At 46.9% G+C, this 20,468-nt stretch overlaps 1 protein-coding gene across 1 annotated transcript in view; it reads right to left on the bottom strand.

The window, feature by feature from the left end:
* pclob (piccolo presynaptic cytomatrix protein b) overlaps positions 1 to 20,468 on the bottom strand; it is a 90,123-nt gene that overhangs the window by 15,251 nt on the left and 54,404 nt on the right. The window contains exons 19-28 of the mRNA XM_056282498.1: positions 13,934 to 14,981; positions 7,089 to 7,177; positions 6,902 to 6,977; positions 6,241 to 6,366; positions 3,124 to 3,232; positions 2,822 to 2,889; positions 2,618 to 2,695; positions 2,451 to 2,581; positions 1,285 to 1,335; positions 1,038 to 1,168 (exon numbers count right to left, since the gene is read on the bottom strand). Coding sequence (XP_056138473.1) covers positions 1,038 to 1,168; positions 1,285 to 1,335; positions 2,451 to 2,581; positions 2,618 to 2,695; positions 2,822 to 2,889; positions 3,124 to 3,232; positions 6,241 to 6,366; positions 6,902 to 6,977; positions 7,089 to 7,177; positions 13,934 to 14,981 — 1,907 coding nt within the window. The remainder of the gene's footprint in view (positions 1 to 1,037; positions 1,169 to 1,284; positions 1,336 to 2,450; positions 2,582 to 2,617; positions 2,696 to 2,821; positions 2,890 to 3,123; positions 3,233 to 6,240; positions 6,367 to 6,901; positions 6,978 to 7,088; positions 7,178 to 13,933; positions 14,982 to 20,468) is intronic.

The following is a 20,468-nucleotide window of genomic DNA, read 5'->3' as shown; positions in this document are numbered from 1 at the left end:
GATAGATAGACAGACAGACAGACACCAGATAGATAGATAGATAGATACAGACAGACACCAGATAGATAGATAGATACAGACAGACAGACAGAAAGAACAAATAGATAGATAGATAGATAGATAGATAGATAGATAGATAGATAGATAGATAGATAGATAGATAGATAGATAGATAGATAGATAGATAGATAGATAGATAGATAGATAGATAGATAGATAGACAGACAGACAGAACAGAAAGATAGATAGATAGACAGAAATAAAGAACAGATAGATAGACAGACAGACAGACAGACAGACAGACAGACAGACAGACAGACAGAAAGAAAGAAAGAAAGAAAGAAAGAAAGAAAGAAAGAAAGAAAGAAAGAAAGAAAGAAAGAAAGAAAGAAAGGATAGATAGATAGATAGATAGATAGATAGATAGATAGATAGATAGATAGATAGATAGATAGATAGACAGACAGACAGACAGACAGACAGACAGACAGACAGACAGACAGAAAGAACAGAAAGATAGATAGATAGACAGAAATAAAGAACAGATAGACAGACAGACAGACAGACAGACAGACAGACAGACAGACAGACAGACAGACAGACAGACAGACAGACAGACAGACAGACAGACAGACAGACAGACAGACAGACAGACAGACAGACAGACAGACAGACAGAAAGAAAGAAAGAAAGAAAGAAAGAAAGAAAGAAAGAAAGAAAGAAAGAAAGAAAGAAAGAAAGGATAGATAGATAGATAGATAGATAGATAGATAGATAGATAGATAGATAGATAGATAGATAGATAGATAGATAGATAGATAGATAGATAGATAGATAGAAAGAACAGATAGATAGATAGATAGATAGATAGATAGATAGACTTTCTGATTTACTGATTAAGTATATTGTTAATTGATCATGTGTCAGTTCATTAACTCTTCAGCTGAACATCACATTCAAAACTTCATGTTCATCAGCAGAAAGATCAATATAAGGAGAGTTCTGAACAGTCAGATAGAGACGAGTAAGAGACTCACCCTCTCCCAGGGAGAAGGTAAACCTTGACAAATGGGTCAGAGTAGCCATTGTTGTCCCTCTGGGCCAGGTTCCTGGCCTGCAGGACATGGACAATGAGGTTCCCCAGGTTCCTATCATAGTTGATCTGAAGCTGAGGGAAACACATTACACAGCCATGCGGGTGAGACAAGAGGCGATGGGAAGTTTTATTGCCACTACAAAACCTCTTGAACTCTGCTCATCTTAGACGGGAGATGCATTCTGCACCTGTATTTCTCCGGTGATGGGATGAGGCTGCATCTTCAGAACTTCTGCTGGCTGAAAAACAAAAGCAAATCCCACTGAGCTGAGCCCATTAATTCAAACGAGACAGCCCAGAGGACTTTGCTGGACCGGATCACAAGAAAGAAAATGTTCCAACCTGTCTCAGCCATTATCCTCAGTGTAAGTCCTAGTGCGTGTTGCGTGAAATATATATATTGTCAAATAAGAGATGGATAGGTAGTCCACTGACGGGAGACGCTGAGTAAAGATTTCTCGCTGGATCTATGAGCCTCGGGAGCGAGCTATCCCAGCAGAGCAATAGACCGCAAAAGTCCACCAGTGATGTCTGAGAAGGTTAATCAATTATTTGGCAGACACTTAGCAATGATTAAAAATAGATCTGTGACTCAAACTAAACATATCCAACAGCATTTTCTGAAATACTAATGCATAATTGATTTATAAACCACATGCGCATGCATCCTTTATTAAAACAATATTACAAGACGTCACAATGGTCACGCACTTAAAGGTAGGCTTAACATGCATAAGGCAGATAGACAGACAGATAGATAGATGTGATTGATTGATTGATTGATTGATTGGGAGAATTCAATTGCTGGGGTAACAACATGCACACACACACACACACACACACACACACACACACACACACACACACACACACACACACACACACACACACACACACACACACACCTTACTCACATAGGCTGAACCACATAATGTTCCCTAATAATTGGCCTGTCATATTTCTGTGATGACCACCTCAGCTGCAGCATTTGACCTTGGCATCCCTACACAGTGTTTAAGCCTTTAATATTGTCAGGACTACAGCAGCTCCATGGGCTCTGAGACCATACGCAGCCTGCAGAGATGTTGCAGTGGGTAGCATTAATCAGATAACTGTCATTCAAACAAGTTTTTTTTCTCCAATTCATATATAGCCACAAAAATAACTCTCAATACTTATAGGACTGTTCTTCCTTGTAGATTTAAGAATATTTCATCAAACCATCAGGTCAGAAACTACTGTTTGCTATTCAAGCATCCTTAGGACTGCAGAGGGTAATTTCAGGATAAAAAACATTGAAGAAAGTAGCTGGAATGGGCATGCAGATGGCATACTGCCAGATTATAATCACTACCTTAGCACTATGTCGTTGTTTCTTGTTTATGGCAGGAGAGCCGGGCTGGCCAGGGCTCGGCACCCCACTGGAGGCAGCTGATCCCGTACCCGAGTGAAGGAGGGCCGAGCGCTCCAGTGCAGAGAGGACGCCTATCCCCCCAGGCCCAACCCCTGTCCCAGCTACACCAGGTGCCTGCTGCTGGGACACTTTCTGCAGCTCTGCAGCAAGCTGCTTAGGGTCTACACCTGGGGAACGTTGTCCTCCTGCCCAGAAACAAACACAAGCTCATTGTATAATATTGGTAACGTAATACAGAGGAAGATGCATGCAGGTACATACACATGCATGTACTCATAGGTGCATACATAGCCACAAATCCTCGTACATACCAGCCTTAAGCTGGACATGGTGCTCCAGGGCTTGTGGGTGCTCAGGATCGGACAGCATGTTAAGGTCTCTGTTTGGTTGCAAAGAGGACATTTCATATGTGGCAAATTAACTGCAGTGTATCTTAGCAGTGGTGACTAGCCTATTGTCAGGCAAGGACGTGTGAGATGTACAGGAGGGGGAAGGAGGGTGGGGAGGAGGAGGAGGAGGAGGGTGGTTTAAGAGTGCAGAGTCACCATATTGCTTCTAAACATGGAGGAGGTTCAACAGCATAGAGGGAAGAATGATGGCAGCTGTGACTCACAGTCTCACACAGAGCTCCGCCTCAGCACATGGCTGACCCACAATGCACTGCACCTCCTCATACGTTTTGCCCGTCAGGGGCACTCCGTTCCACTCCAGCACTTGCATTCCTGCGAAGAGAAAAGAGCCAGGAGGCATACAGACAGACACGGGGGAGTATTCAATGCCCAGGCAATATTTCATAGATTGCGGCAAACATATGTTTACCCCTCCCTGCCTATCAAACATAAATAAATTCATGTGGAGCGCAGTGCACACTAACACATCAATTTTAAGCACACCCAGGAAAGAAATAAGAAAACATACATGATTTGAAGTAAACATGGCTTGATTTTTTTTTCATTACATCTTTATGTTGGGTTGAGGGTACCGTTGAGGTAGTAGGGGTGTAAGAAAATATTGATACACTCGAGTATCGCGATATTATCTTTTGTGATACTGTATCAGTTCTCAAAACCACTATATCGATTTTTAATTGTTTACATGTAAAGGTTCGTGACAAACATTTTGTGTTGTGTGCAAGGCTCAGCGTTTTTGGTTTTTATTTTTCAAAGCCATCCAGCATGACAAATTTTGCCACAAGAGGACACTGTTACATAACCTCACACGAACAGGAACAACTTTTGGATCCGTGTAAACATAAAATCCAGGTGAAAATCAGTTTAAAAATCTGGGTATTTTTCGGTGAAAATCGGTAAAAACCGAAAACGCTGAGCCTTGGTTGTGTGTGACCCCACGACCACTAGATAACAGTGTTGTAATCTATCTTCAGCCATTTGACTCTTCCACTCCAACCCAACAACATAAACTGAGACAGGAAGTAGCATAAGCACAAACAACACATGCCTATGAACTCTCAATATATCACCTTTCTTACAGTATCGCAATATATCGCCATATATTGAATCGTAACCCCTGTATCGTGATTCGTATCATATCACCAGATTCTTGCCAGTACACAGCCCTATGAGGTAATAAATATATTTTGTCCTTGCACACAGAGACGAGGTTGGCGTGGCATGCATGGAAGGAAAGAGACCACAGAGGTGCACAGCAAACTCAAACTGCCGCTCCGGCGTCGGCACTGAGTCTTCACTTACACAAATGAAACCTGGTCTTCAGATTAGACTTTTGCTTACGAAGCAACCCACCAGCTGCTGTGACAACAAAAGCATGAATTAATATCTATCTCTACGTCCCTCTGCATCAGCCCACGCTGATTTACTCTCCCTCTCCGTGCTCTCTCTCTCTGTTATGTTTATCTTCCCTCTATTTCTCCCTCTCTGCACCTGCAGGCATGTTCCACTGCAGTTCTCTCGGTGAAACATAAACATCAAATTTACATAATTACAATTCTGCACACCCCTAGAGGTAAATACAGCCAGCTTGACCGTTATTCCTCTTTTGTTATTGCGCTCATGTCTTTATTACAACTAATCTGGTTTGACATTAAAATGGAACTGTTAAAGCATTCCTGCATCAAAGTTTCCAGATGGGAAAAAAGTGGTGTCTGTCCCTTCAGGTGGCGTCTCCTATGAGGGCGTTCTGAATGGAGCCAATTTAGGGATTACTATAAATATCCTGTCTATTAAAACTCGGCAAATAAATCCTGGAAAATCTTTCGTTTGAAATTTTTAATGTCCTCCACACTGTGTAGGGGTTTTTGAGGCTTAAAATTCATAATAGCTGAATGTGTGTGCATGTGAGTGTGTGTGCACAAGTGTGTGTGTGCAAGAGAGTGTGTGGGTGTGTGTGTGTGTGTGTGTGTGTGTGTGTGTGTGTGTGTGTCAAAGGCCTGTCTGCGTCTATCAAGTTTCCAAACAAAGCCTAATGACTAATGCAGCCCAGCGCGGCTAAGTGGCTGAATGAGCTGACAGGGCTTTTTTATGTGGCGGTGTGATGTGTCTCAGAATGAGACATGAAAGACTTCTCCCAGCTTCTCCGTCTCCATCTGGATTCTGGTGACGGAAGCAGGGATGTTCACGGGCTTACAGTATTCACAAATTGATAAACCTTAATATTTCTGCTTAAGCCATTAATCTGATGCTTTCCTCTAGTTTGACATTGGGAACTGCATCCCCCGCTGTGCAAAATCAATGGCGTCCGTCCCCGCTACTTGTAAATGGCAGATTGAAATTTCAACAGTATATCTAGATGTTTTCACAGAGAACAATGGGGATGATGGGGTTTTTAGGGGGGGATTTTTTTCCCTCCAATTGTACTTGGCCAATTACCCCACTCTTCCGACCCAGATAGCAGACACATTTGGGCCTAATTTGGGGCACTTTTTGTACTTACGGCTCAGTTATGGCACTGGCAACTGTTGTGTGGGCCAGGTGCGGCCCAAATGTCATAAACCGGGCATGACTTGGGTTACGACACGTGTTGTGTGGACCAGACATGGCCCAAATGTAATGAGCCGGGCTTGAATTGGGTTACAGCACATACTATGTGGGCCAGATGTGGCCCAAGTTTGGCTGAGTCAAGGCAGCCACACTCCCCCTGACTCAACGCCATCATTCAAGGCCAAATGTGGGCCATATTTAGGCCAAAGATTCTTTGCTATCTGGGGAGCCGTCCTGGTCTCTGCTCCACCCCCTCTGCCGATCCAGGGAGGGCTGCAGACTACCACATGCCTCCTCCGATACACGTGGTGTCGCCAGCTGCTTCTTTTCACTTGACAGTGAGGAGTTTCACCAGGGGGACGTAGCGTGTGAGAGGATCATGCTATCCCCCCCCGAACAGGCACCCTGGGCAACCAGAGGAGGCGCTAGTACAGCGACCAGGACACATACCCACATCCGGCTTCCCACCCAAAGACACAGCCAATTGTGTCTGTAGGGACACCTGACCAAGCCGGAGGTAACACGGGGATTCGAACCAGCGATCCCCATGTTGGTAGGCAACGGAATAGACCGCCGCGCTACCTGGACGCCCATTTGTTTTTTATTCAAATGCCACTTTGCATTTTCCTCTCCAAAGATATATATTTTAGTTAATAGTTTACAACAAGCCCACAGTGACTGATAAATGCTTATATGAAAACCTATGAGTAATAAAATTTTCTTCTGTGCGTAAATCACTGGAGAACTTCCTCTTTTCCCCATCCTCCTCTTACCTTCTACCACTTTTCCTGTTTGTTCTGCAACACCACCCGGGATAACCTTGGCAATGTAGGCTCCAATCTCTCCCCGGCTCCCTGGAATTTCCTTTCCTCCCACTACACGGATGCCAAGCCCATTCCCTTAAGGAAAACAGAAGGCACAAATCCATGACAGTAAAACATAGATAGTATAATCCCTGTGTGTTATTTCAGCAAATGTGGTGTGTGTCTCCCCTGTCTCCCAGACAGCATCCGGATGTGGGCCACTTCAGGCAACGATGTGGCACTGATGGCCTTCTTCTGGCCCTGACAAAACAGACGTGAGCCTGAAGTGGCCCACATGTATAACAGCAAATATGGCCCAAATATGCCAAATCACATGTGGGCCTTGTTTGGCAAAGACGTGGTGCTCTGGGCAGCATGTAATCTGGATGTGACCCTGAAGTGGCCCGTGTGGTAAATGGTGAATATGGCCCAAATATCACAGAACAAATATGGGCCATCTTTGGCAAATATGTGGCACATGCAGCATTGCTACGGCTTGGTTCTGGCCCAGATCTGGCAAAAGGGAGCGGGCTGCCCCAGTGCCATCATTCCACGCGGTGCGTGGTCCGGATGAAGTGTCGGGTGTGGGACGGGTTCGGGCCACAAGCAAGGGCTGCCTCGGTTCGTGTACCTGACACACTTGTGTCCTTCAGGTCTCTCTGAAGTTTGATGCGAGTGTGAGGGAAGGCATACGGGACCAGCTTCATCTGAGAAAGAGAGCAGAGGCAGAATTTAGTTTGTCGACCCGTCGGTTCCGTTTCGCTCAGTCAAAATCAGAAAAGGCGGCAGAGTGAAGTGCATGCTGTGAGGCTTGACACCTGTCTCCTGTCCGCCAGGTGTCCGCTGTGTGGACGTCCCTCTCTTGGCTTGTCGAACCAGTCCGTGTCCTCCCTCCTCAGGTGGTAGGCTGCGCGACACGACGCAGGGCTTAAACACTTCTCAAGACACACGTGCACCTCTACCCTGGCAGTCCCAGCTGAAAGGGCCGTTCACAAGGCCACGTTTCCGACAGAAAACGGTGAAGCACTGTTGCGTTTGGGCCGTTCGTTCACACGACAACGGCGCTTCTGGGCACCGGAGAACACAAACCTGTGGAACCCGGTTCTAGAGGGAAACCCGGTTCTAGAGGGGAAACCCGGGTTCTAGAGGGGAACCGGGTTCCAGAGGGGAACCTTTTGGAAAACGCAACGTAAACTGCGAAAACGGTGACGTCACGGCCCCACTTCGCACATGCGTATTACGTTGTCGGTCCGACAGTAACGCGCGAGTAAAGGAGACAACGCCAACAATGGCGGATTAGCGAGCCGCGGTCGCGCTGTTGTCTCCGCTACCGCCAAGTGTACATCACACGACCTTTAGAAGGAGAACAGCTCACCTCTAACGACCGCCGGAAGACTGTCTTTCAAAAGCCGCTGTTGACAGAGGCCGCACTAGGCGACTTAGGAAGGCCAGGGAAGTGTAAGCGGTTATTTTCTCGCCCGGTGCGGGATTCGATACGAGGTGTACTGCGCCGCAAGGCGACGTCACTGACCGCTCGACTAAAGGGTCAGACCCGCTAGCTAGGGGCTAAAGGGTCTGACCCGTTAGCTAGGGGCTAAAGGGTCAGAGCCGCTAGCTAGGGGCTAAAGGCTCAGACCCGTTAGCTAGGGACTAAAGGGTCAGACCCGTTAGCTAGGGGCTAAAGGGTCAGACCTGTTAGCTAGGGACTAAAAGGGTCAGACCCGTTAGCTAGGGACTAAAGGGTCAGACCCGTTAGCTAGGGGCTTAAGGGTCAGACCTGTTAGCTAGGGACTAAAAGGGTCAGACCCGTTAGCTAGGGACTAAAGAGTCAGACCCGTTAGCTAGGGACTAAAGGGTCAGACCCGTTAGTCAAGGACCAACGTGTCTACTTATCCATGCACGTTACAGTAGGCAACGGAATAGACCGCCACGTCACCCGGGCGCCTTGGTTGTTTATTCTTCCTCCTCGGATTTAATGGCGGTTGGCGTTTGGTTTTATTGTCCACTCATTCATTGGCAGTTGGCAATCCACGCGAGTAGTTGCGTCACTGGACGTCCGACAGACCCCCCCCCCCCGACCAAATCAAACCGTATTGAAATGATCCGGTAGGTCGCCCACGGTTCCCAGACCCGTCCCGTCTTTGACCATATTATTTTGCGACTGTAAAATTAGTCGGACTTCCGCCGGGGACTTCAAATCGGCGCAAAAGTCGGCTGATGTACACTGTAGCCTTAAGTTTCACCGCCACCTACTGGCCTGGCATGCGAACTACAGCGTTTTCAGTCTTCTTTTTTTGCGGGTCCGTGTGCGTGCGGATCGTATTCAAAACGATGTCGAACTTTTTTGGAAACGCAAAGGAAAAAACTTTGACGTTTTTGGCAAGAGCGTTGCCGTGTGAACGTAGCTTGGCTCTGCTTAAACAATGTGGTTGGTTGGAGCAGAAACCAATCTGGCCGCCAGGTTAGAACATGCAGACAGTTTCCAATATGAATTAAACAAGTATGCGACACATCCACCCCTCCTTCCTCTCAGCAGCAGGGAGATCTTTCCTGGATGGATAGGATGGAGCAAAGGGGCAGAAACTTTGCTCCATCCTATCGCTAACTACCGTGATATCAGATGATCACTGCAAACACTGAATGAAGGATGAATGCATTTCAAGAGCATTTTCTTTGGCTGGACATGCTTATGACGTCATGCAGAGCTCCCCATCTGAGTGTGCGAGGACTTCTTTAGGACCCTTATTTTGACACAGTGCAGGGAAAAGAGACGCACTATCAAAAACTCTATAATCTGTTAATTTATGTAACGTCATTATTTCACAGGTCTCGTCCTGAACTTTTGAATTGGTGTTCTTGCTAACAAATCACTGTTGTGTTTATTTCAATTTTTTTTGGGAACCCCCCCCCTTTTTTTTCTCCCAATTGTACTTGGTCAATTACCCCACTCTTCTGAGCCATCCCTGTCGCTGCTGCACCCCTCTGCCGATCCGGGGACGGCTGCAGGCTACCACATGCCTCATCTGATACATGTGGAGTTGCCAGTCACTTCTTTTCACCTGACAGTGAGGAGTTTCACCAGGGGGATGTAGCGCGTGGGAGGATCACGCTATTCCCCCCAGCCCCCCCCCCCGGATAGCAAAGAATCTTTGGCCCAAATATGGCCCACATCTGCAGTTATCTTATAGCCCACATTTATTTGGCCTTGAAAGACGGCATTCACTAAGGGCTACCTCAACTCAGCCACAGGTCCACCATATGGCCCACATCTGGCCTATATAGTATGTGCTGTAACCCAAGCCAAGCCCAGTTCATTACATCTGGGCCATGTCTGGGCCACACAACAGTTGCCAGTGCTGTAACTGAGCCGTAAGTACCGAAAGTGCCCCAGATTAGGCCCAAATGTGTCTGCTATCTGCAGCGCCCCGACCGACCAGAGGAGGCACTAGTGCAGCAACCAGGACACGTACCCACATCCGGCTTCCCACCCGCAGACACAGCCAATTGTGTCTGTAGGGACACCCGACCAAGCCGGAGGCAACACGGGGATTCGAACCGGCGAGCCCGTGTTGGTAGGCAACGGAATAGACCGCCACGTCACCCGGATGCCCATACTTTCAATTCTAACATGCAGTTTAGCGCGGGGGTAACGAGAGGGGCAATTGATTTGGGCGAGGTACTAGCTAAACAATCTAAGCAGGGTTGTTTACGACATCCTGCAAGTGACTATCAAAGTATCATAAAACTAAAGCGTAGCGGCATCAAGGTGCCTTTACCTGAGATGTTGTGGCAGTGCAGGTTTACTTTGCCTCACACAGAAATGATGTCCAGTATATAAAAGCTATAAGATGCAATGCTTAAGATTTAGCATCACAGCTGCAAAAATGACCACACTGAAAATCTGTGGTTTTCAGTAAGTTATACTGACTGATCAGGCTACTGTGGGAAATACAAACAAACAAACAAACAAACAAAACTGTTGTGGGCCCTACGCGTAATTGCAAGTCATGGCTCGTGTGCGCAGTAGATTGTCACTCAACACAATGAGACACTTGGCTTTGCTGAGAGCACTCTTTCCTATCACTGTTGTTGGAAGAGTGAGAAAATGCATCCGTTGTGATGTGGAGCAGTGGCCTGACGGCCCAGCAAGTTGAAGGTAAATGTTGCCCATGAACCATGTATTTTGGATCAAGATTACATCTACTCTCAACTCCGAACTTTGAGCACGAAAGGAACAAAAAAAAATCGGACCCGGATTCATCATACTAGGGCAACATCGACCTTCAGAATCACATAGAAATTGCAAGAGGAGACCTCAACATATGTGTTTTGCAATCCAGACATTTTGTGGCGACATTAATGCATGATTGCGCAATATGCAAGACGCGTTGTAACCTGTGACCTTTGCGATAGCGCATGGATATGAATACTGGAAATGAGTTTGATATGCTCACAGAGCCACTGTGATGTGGAGTCATTCCAGAATGATGTATAACTCAGGTGACACAAAGTATACCCAGAGCCATCGAGATGGGAGTTCATTCCAGAATGGATCTGATATGTATGCTACTACAGACCTACTGCATGGCATGTATTGTGTGCAGTACCATCGAGATGCGAGTCATTCCAGAATGAGTCTGGCATTTTTACAAAACCAGCTGGAAAGGTGGATCGTCTATGGCCATAATGTGTGAGGTGGAGGCGTACAGTCTCTATGTAATTACATGTGAGCTGGGATGCTGTCTCACCTTCTATATTCCAGTTTGGGCCTCCAGCTGGGATACAAAGTTATATTTATGCTTTTTTCAGAGATATGTTCAACACACTCCATTAATCTAATGCCCCTTTTCCACTGCACGGTACCGGCTCAACTCGACTCTACTCTATTCGACTCTACTCGCGTTACTTTTTGGGATTTCGTCTTCCACTGCCGATAGTATCCCCTCGCGGCGAAGCCCCGCTGGTCATTTGTGGGCGTGTTGACTAGTTGTTTTTTTTGTAAGATTTTATTTACATTTAAATAAATATACATATATTTATTTATGTATTTATAGTGGTATTTTCATGTCACCTTTTAGTATCGACTCAGCTCACTTGGAACCTCGACGGAGGTGGTACTAAAAAAAAAGTACCTGGGACCAGGTACTATCCCTAACTTCCGCCCAATGGAAAACCAAAAAAAGTGAGTAGAGTAGAGTCGAGTCGAGCCAGTACCCTGCAGTGGAAAAGGGGCATAACAGACTACAAGCTCAGTGCTAAGGCTAGATATTTATAGCCAATATACTTTTGTCATGCATTTAACTCAGTAGTCAGCATATCATGCATGCTCTGTGACTTAAAATTGCTATAAGACCTCCAATCTAAGTTTTTCAGGCAGTTTACATTTCTACATAGAACATATATAAAGAGGTAAAAAACAAAACAGATGATCAATCAGGGCAAAAGGCCAATTGCCGACTACTGTAATTGTAAGTTTAAACCTTATCACCTTAACAGTGGTTTTTTTAACCGAACTAGCAAGATACTCTACCGTGTCTGATACTCTCATGAAAGATTCTGGTATCATCTCTGTTCAAAGCCAGCATGGAGTCACTTAGTGCTGTAATCAAGGCAGACGGACACTCTTATGTTGGGGTCAGGACAAAATATCACTGTTTACAGGATCCTCGCTAAACTCGTTCTTCTTAAATGATCCAGAAAAAGCAAGTCAGTAACGCACATAACAAGTGAACATTTTTTACTTCTATGCAACACATCATGATCCTCTGTCATGCTGAAACCTGATGATAGTGAACGTCAGCAAAACCTAATTTCCTCAGTTTCTACTGGGGCAGTATGCTAATGCTAATGCTAATGCTACTACCAGTGAGTGAGTGCCTGAGCGTTTTATTCTGTATCAGCTGTTTATTCAACAGGTCTACTGTTAGCAATTTTTTTTGGGGGGGGGGGGTTTCCCCCCACTTTTTTTCTCCCCAATTGTATCCAGCCAATTACCCCACTCTTTCGAGCCGTCCCTGTCACTGCTCCGCCCCCTCTTCCAATCCAGGGAGGGCTGCAGACTAACACATGCCTCCTCTGATACATGTGGAGTCGCCAGCCACTTCTTTTCACCTGACAGTGAGGAGTTTCGCCAGGGGGATGTAGCACGTGGGAGGATCACGCCATTCTCTCCCAGTCCCCCCACCAAACAGGTGCCCCGACCTACCAGAGGAGGCGGTAATGCAGCGACCAGGACACTTACCCACATCCGGCTTCCCACCCGCAGACACGGCCAATTGTGTCTGTAGGGACGCACGACTAAGCTGGAGGTAACACGGGGATTCGAACAGGCGATCCCCGTGTTGGTGGGCAATGGAATAGACCGCTACGCTACATGGACGCCCTATTGTTAGCAAATTTGAAAAGTTACTTGACATCACCAAAAGTATAAAAATAGATTAAGAGTTTTAGAGTTCTATGTCAAATATACCCTGAACCTGGTGGGACAATGGAAATTCCACACTTACACGCCAGAGAGGAGATTGAGAGAGAAAATGTCAGTCTCTGCTGTCAATCATGTGGAAGCATGCAAATTTCACATGGCAAACATCCATATCAACCAACAAGCAGAAAACAGTCACTTTATTGAGATGGAAGAACTCAAAAACATTTTTGCACAACATGCATGGATGCAAACTCAAAGAAGATGGGAGAACAGAAATAATGACAGTAAATATAACACAACTGAGACACAATAAACATGGTACGTGGGGTTAAACTAAAATTATGTTATATCCCAAAAGACTTTATGCAATTGCAAAAGCAATTCACTGGAAGAAAGTTTCACTGGATTTCAATATAGACTGAATTACCATTACACTGCTTTTGTATCAGTAGATGCACTTGTGACTGGCGAGGACTTGAAGCCGCTATTCAAATTGACTGTCTTGACTGCAGCTGCAGAAAATTTGAGTTAAGTACACCCAGACACCAAGATTCAGCATGAACCCTTAAGAAATGGGTGCTGCCGTTGGGCTGGTCTCCACAATAGTTGCATGCATGTGTACCTTAGAAAAGCAAATCAACATGTACATTTTTTGAGGTAATGACCTACTTTTTAACAAAGGGAGATGCATAGCAGTGGTTTGTTGGTGTAAAACAGAGACAAGGTCCCTATACATACCAACATGTAGTTTAGAATTTTTCAATATATGTACATCTAAAAAAAATCTTACAGATGGTCCTCATTTTTCAAGCCTTGGTTGTCTGTTTTATTATTTGTAAGAGGCACTTTGAATGTGATATGATCAAATATTGCATTGTGTAATTCTGTGTTTCAACTTTTAACTCTAGATATGGAAGAATAAAAGAATAGGGAAAGGCATGCAAATGGCATCACAAGAAAAACAGAGGTAATAGTATACATAAACTCAGGAACAGAGTATTATGCATATTGGTGCGCAGGACACAGAAACAAAGGGAACGGCATGCACACATTTAAAGTGTGAAATACTGACTGGAGAAAAATAGGTAGCAATTGTAATCAACAACCAACAACTATTATCTGGACTACAGATGATCAGGTAGGAGCTATTTGATGTGGAAAGTCAGTAACAACACCCAGAATGAGCATGCACTGCAAACAGGTCCAGAGCGTCAACTTGCTGTGACAGGCTCCATTTACCTTCACTGTCAGACATTGCTCCCTGCAGGTCGTCCATAATGAAGGCGATGTCTCGGTCATAGCCACGTGTTCTTGACTCCTCCCTCATATGCTGCTGAACCTCTGGCAGGGAATGACTAGACCCAAACTGGTCCCTAGAGTCTGCAGAAATAGGAGGGAGAGGTCCCGCCGATGCTCTAGCCATGCCCATAGGCTGCCCCACTGGGCTCAGAGGGCTCTCCTCCTCAGAGTTCTGGGCCACAATGGGGATACGGCCCCGGCTTTGGCTAATAGGCAGACTGGTAGGCTTGGCTCTGGTAACTCCAGGTGCAAAAGCTGCATCCAAGACCTCCCCTTCTGTCTTCAACCTCAGCGACGAGTTAGACAGGTCTCGTTTGATGGACAGATCCAAGCCATACACAGAGGAGGGGCGGGAGGAGGGGCGTGATGAGGGCCGGGAGCGGGTTCCACTGGGGTAGGTACCATCATCCTGAACAGAAGACCTCATGGTGGGACCAAGACCCAGGCTCTGACCCAGATTGAGAGAAGCAGCTAAATTGGCCCCCAGGGAAGAGCCTAGATACTTCTGCTGCTCAGATAGATTCTTTCTAAGTCCAAAAGTGATCTCATCCTGTAACAGCCTGGCCCTAGCAGCCAGAGTGGTCACAGATGATGCTCCAGAGCCCATGTAGCTGCCAAAATCAGGTTCAAGATCCCTGCTCTCCTGAATTGGAGAAAATTTGGTGATTGACTTGGGGTCTATTAGGGCCTTTTTGTTCTTCACCTGTTTCTGATACAGCACGGCAGGGAGTTGCTTTGCGGCCTGTTTTTCAAGGGTGAGCCTGCCGATGCTGTATTTCTCACCTTTGGGGAAGTGACGGAAGCTGTTGTCACTGGGGATGTACTGGGGCATGCCCAAGCCTGTAAGGTGTTCTAGCCCTTCGGTTCCTCGCCTAAACTCTTGTTTGATCTGCTGCTTAAGTAGCTTCAGTTCGTAAGGCTCCTCCATTGTGTCATCTTCTCCTTTGCCATAACCCTGTAACCGAGATGAGCCCAAGAAGTCTGCAACCTATGAGAGAAAAATATCATAGATTAACAATGCTTCTCAGAAAAATTCTTTTTTGATTTTGATTTTGAGATACTTTACTGATCCCTGTGGGGAAATTACACTTTGCATTTAACCCATACTAGCTGTGTAGCGAGGAGCAGTGGGCAGCCACTGTGCAGTACCCGGGGACCAACTCCAGTTCATCTTGCCAAGCCTTGGTCAAGGGGACAGACAGGCATATTAACCCCAACATGCATGTCTTTTTTTGATGGTGAGGGAAACCGGAGCACCCGGAGAAAACCCACCGCAGACACAGGGAGAACATGCAAACTCCACACAGAGGACAACCCCCAAGGTTGGACAACACCGGGGTTCAAACCCAGGACCTTCTTGCCGTGAGGCAACAGCGCTAAAGACTGCACCACTGTGCTGCCCACAATGAATGAATAAATTGAGTAATAAATTTACTTTATTACTAATCAAATCAAATCAATTCCATTTATACAGCACATTTAAAACAACCGAAGGTGACCAACTGCTCTACAATTATGATGAAAGGCAAAACAATGGCGAATAAAATCAGTTGTAAAAAGCCTAAAAGATAATAAAAGGGCATGAATAACAGCAGTGAAAGGCAAGGACAAGATACAAGGCAATACAAAAATATGTGCACAAATGTAAAACCGAAACAGAATAAAATGAGATCATATCAATAAATCAAAAATACAATAATATACTAAAATAAAAAAACCACTAGGAACAACCAAAGGCCACTGACACATGTATGTCTCGAGATTTGTCTTAAAAGTGTCAATGGAGAGGGGCGTCCGGGTAGTGTAGCGGTCTATTCCGTTGCCTACCAACACGGGGGATCGCTAGATTGAGTCCCCATGTTACCTCCGGCTTGGTCGGGCGTCCCCACAGACACAATTGGCCATGTCTGCGGGTGGGAAGTCGGATGTGGGTATGTGTCCTGGTCGTTGCACTAGCACCTCCTCTGGTCGGTCAGGGCACCTGTTCGGGGGGGGGGACTGGGGGGAATAGCGTAATCTTCCCCCCAGTGAAACTCCTCACTGTCAGGTGAAAAGAAGCGGCTGGCAACTCCACATGTATTGGTAGTCTGCAGCCCTCCCCGGATTGGCAGATGGGGTGGAGCAGCAACCAGGACGGCTCGGGAGAGTAATTGGCCGGATACAATTGGGGAGAAAAAGGGGAGGGGTGCACCCATCCATCCATCCATCCATTAGCTGAACCGCTTATCCTGCTCTCTTGGGATGCTGGAGCATATCCCACTAGTCACTGGGTGGCAGACAGGGAGACACCCTGGACAGGCCGCCAGGCCATCACACAGGGCCGATACACACATACACACACACACATTCATACCTAGGGACAATTTAGTACGGCCGAGTCACCTGACCTACATGTCTTTGGACCTCTGGGAGGAAACTGGAGCCCCTGGAGGAAACCCACACAGACACGGGGAGAACATGCAAACTCCACACAGAGGACGACCCGGGACGACCCCCAAGGTTGGACTACCCCGGGGCTCGAACCCAGAACCTTCTTGCTGTGAGGCGACCATGCTAACCACTTCGCCACAGTGCCGCAAAAAAATAACCCCCCCCCCAAAAAAAAAGTATCAATGCAGGGGGAGTATTTGATCAAAGGCAGAAGGCTGTTCCAAAGCTTTGGAGTTGCCACCGCGACGGCACGATCTCCCTTCCCCATGAGCCTTGATTGGGGAAAAGCTTAAAGCAACGCTCTGTGGATTCAAGAGGTCTAGATTTGAAGTAGGGGCCAGGGACATACTGGGACTAAAAAATGGCCATGGACTTTTTCACCCAGACCAGCCCATCAGAACCAGCCCATGGATACTCCACCAACCCTCATCCCATCGGCGCACATACAAACACACCAGCCCTTAATACCCCCACTTATAAGCACAGTGGATGGATAGTCTAGGTCAGCGTTTCTCAAACCTCTCCTGGAAGACCACTTGTCCTGCATGTTTTAGATCTCTCCCTGCTCCAAACACAGCTGATTTAAATGATCAGTTTTGTTATTAGGCAGCTTCGGGGATCTCATAACGAGTTGATCATTTGAATTAGCTGTTGGAGCAGAGAGAGATCTAAAACCTGCAGGACAAGTGGTCCTCCAGGAGAGGTTTGAGAAAAGCTGCTCTAGGCTACTGTAACGCTAATACAGAGCGAGTGAAAGGTCTGACACCAGCAGGCCACACACACACACATTTGCGCAGCTATTCTTATTAGGACACTGCATTGACTTCAATCATTGTGGACAGCCTAACCCAAACCTTAACCTAACGTCAATTCATGCCTTACCCCTAACCTCAACCAGGACACCCGAAATTTTGTTTTGGGCGTCCGAGTAGCACAGCAGTCTATTCCGTTGCCTACCAACACGGGGATCGCCAGTTCGAATCCCCGTGTTACCTCCGGCTTGGTTGGGCGTCCCTACAGACACAATTGGCCGTGTCTGCGGGTGGGAAGCCACATGTGGGTATGTGTCCTGATCGCTGCACTAGCGCCTCCTCTGGTCAGTCAGGGCGCCTGTTCAGGGGGGGGGGGGAACTGGTTGGAATAGCATGATCCTCCCATGCACTACATCCCCCTGGTGAAACTCCTCTGTCAGGTGAAAAGAAGCGGCTGGCAAGGAGGCATGTGGTAGTCTGCAGCCCTCCCCGGATCGGCAGAGGGGATGGAGCAGCGATCGGGACGGCTCAGAAGAGTGAGGTAATTGGACGGGTACAATTAGGGAGAAAAAGGGGGAAACCCCCCCCCCCCCAAAAAAAAAGAAATGACATTTGCCTCACTAGGACCGGGCTTTGATCCCCATGAGGACTACTGGTCCCAACGAGGTCAGTGTTACCAGAAAAGGTCTCCAAAAGATAACAAAACACACACAAACACCTGCAGTGTAGACAGAAATCACAGTGTGGGTGGGCACAGAGAAAAGCAGGCGCCCATCCATGACCAGGTTATGAGGAGCCTGGAGCAGGAGGCTTGGTGTTGAACAATGAAATTATTTCATTATTTAATTTGATTTTGATATACTTTATTAATCCCAGTGGGGAAATTCTTCCTCTGCATTCAACTCATCCTAGCTGTGTAGCTAGGGGCAGTGGGCAGTCACCGTGCAGCGCCCGGGGACCAACTCCAGTTCATCTTGCCATGCGTCGGTCAGGGGCACAGACAGGAGTATTAACCCTAACATGCATGTCTTTTTGATGGTGGGGGAAATCGGAGCACCCGGAGAAAACCCACCACAGACACGGGGAGAACATGCAAACTCCACACACAGGATGACCCCCACCCCCCCAAGGTTGGACAACCCCGGGGTTTGAACTAAGGACCTTCTTGCTGTGAGGTGACAGTGCTAACCACTGGGCCACCAATGCTGCCAAGCCCAGCCCAGTCCAACAATTCAGTCAGTTCACTTTTAAAGGAGAGCAGGGACAAAGAGTTCAGTCTGTATGTCATCACTGATGCCCTGATACCAGTTTTTGTCCGGCTGACAGTTGAAAAGAGTCTTTCAACAGTACAGCTGCTGATGGAAAAGGGCTGAATTATCAGCCACGTATGTGTTGTTAATACTTGGCACTTGGGGAGAAACTGGTGCAGGAGTAGGTGTCTAGGTTCACAATGATGACTTAACTTGAGATGAATTCTCCTCCTCTTCCTCACGACGTCTTTTTGTGACTAACTTAAGCAAGCTGCTTTGTTTAGCCACATTTTTTCCCCTTACTCTACATTAAAAGCTGCTAGCTAGGGGAACGTTTGCTTCTGTTCCTCTGTGCAATCCACGGGCTGTACAGTGAGTGAAAGAGGAGGGGCTGCTCGCAATCTGGCGTTTATAAATGCACCGCCAATCACAATATCTGATATCATCATATGGTAAACAAGAAGCAAGAAACAAGAATTGTTTTATTTTCATTGTTCGCGTAGTCAGATAATTGGAACAGTATTCATTAACTGCTATTTACTGGATGATCCAGCAAAAAAGCAAGTCTTCTGATTGGGTGGGCCTGAGTGCCAATAGTGGTAGTGGTGGTGGGGGGTGTTGAGGGGGGGGATGTGGGCTGTTGCATAATTAAAGTGGGCGAATGACAGCTCTCTCTCACTCTTGTTTTTGTATAATGGGTTGCTCAAGACAACAACAACAAAAAAAAAAAAAGAAAGAAAAAAGGGCTGCTCAAGCAGCCCACAGAGTGGCCGACCGGCCACGCGGATTTCTCCCGGTGTTCCCAAAGGCCAGTCTGTCTATGGTAGAGGCAGAGAATATCCCAAATGTACAGGGGTGCCAGCCCATGTGAAACTTAAAAAAAAAGGGCGTCCGGGTGGCATGGCGGTCTATTCCATTGCCTACCGACATGGGGATCGCCGGTTTGAATCCCCGTTACCTCCAGCTTGGTCAGGCGTCCCTACAGACACAATTGGCCATGTCTGTAGGTGGGAAGCCAGATGTGGGTATGTGTCCTAGTCGCTGCACTAGCGCCTCCTCTGGTCGGTCGGGGTGCCTGTTCAGGGGGGAGGGGGAACTGGGGGGAATAGTGTGATCCTCCCACGCGCTACGTCTCCCTGGTGAAACTCCTCACTGTCAGGTGAAAGAAGCTGCTGGCAACTGTATCGGAGGAGGCATGTGGTAGTCTGCAGTTCCTCCCAGATTGGCAGAGGGGATGGAGCAGCGACCGGGACGGCTCTGAAGCGTGGGGTAATTGGCCAAGTACAATTGGGGAGAAAACAAAAAACAAAACAAAAACAAATAAAAAAAACTTAATTAACTGAATTAAATCCTGTATTTCACAGGTAGCCAGAGCAGCGTTGCTACTGCTGACTCTTTTTGTAGTACCACTTAGGAGTCTCGCTGCCGCATTCTGCAGCAGCTGCAGGCGAGACAAAGAGGACTGGCCAACGCCTTGGTAATCCATTCTTGAGAAGTATTTTGATGCATGTTAAATAATCCAGGTAAGAAAATCAACGAAGGTTGAGTCAGTTCATCTGGATACAACGTTTATTGACAGATACGTTTCATCACTCAAGTAAGTGACTTCTTTAGTCTGAAGATGTAAACTTAGTTGAGTGATGAAACGTTTCTGTCAATAAATGTATCCAGATGAACTGATTCAACCTTTGTTGACATTCTTGAGAGATTGATGTGGTGGCAACCGTCTTCATATGGTTGGAAGAGAGGACTGACTTCAGCTTAGCAAGGATTTTCAGCTAAAAATAAAAACCTTTTTGTGTTAAAAATTTCCCTCCTTTTCTCCCCAATTGTGTCCAGCCAATTACTCCACTCTTCCGAGCACATCCCGGTCGCTGCTCCACCCCCCTCTGTTGATCCGGGGAGGGCTGCAGACTACCACATGCCTCCTCCGATACATGTGGCGTTGCCAACCGCTTCTTTTCACCTGACAGTGAGGAGTTTCGCCAGGGGGATGTAGTGCATGAGAGGATCACGCTATTCCCCTCAGTTCCCTCTCCCCCC

The sequence above is a fragment of the Lampris incognitus genome, chromosome 6, assembly GCF_029633865.1.
Source record: "Lampris incognitus isolate fLamInc1 chromosome 6, fLamInc1.hap2, whole genome shotgun sequence".
Taxonomy (NCBI): domain Eukaryota; kingdom Metazoa; phylum Chordata; class Actinopteri; order Lampriformes; family Lampridae; genus Lampris; species Lampris incognitus.
This window is presented reverse-complemented; position numbering and strand designations above follow the sequence as displayed.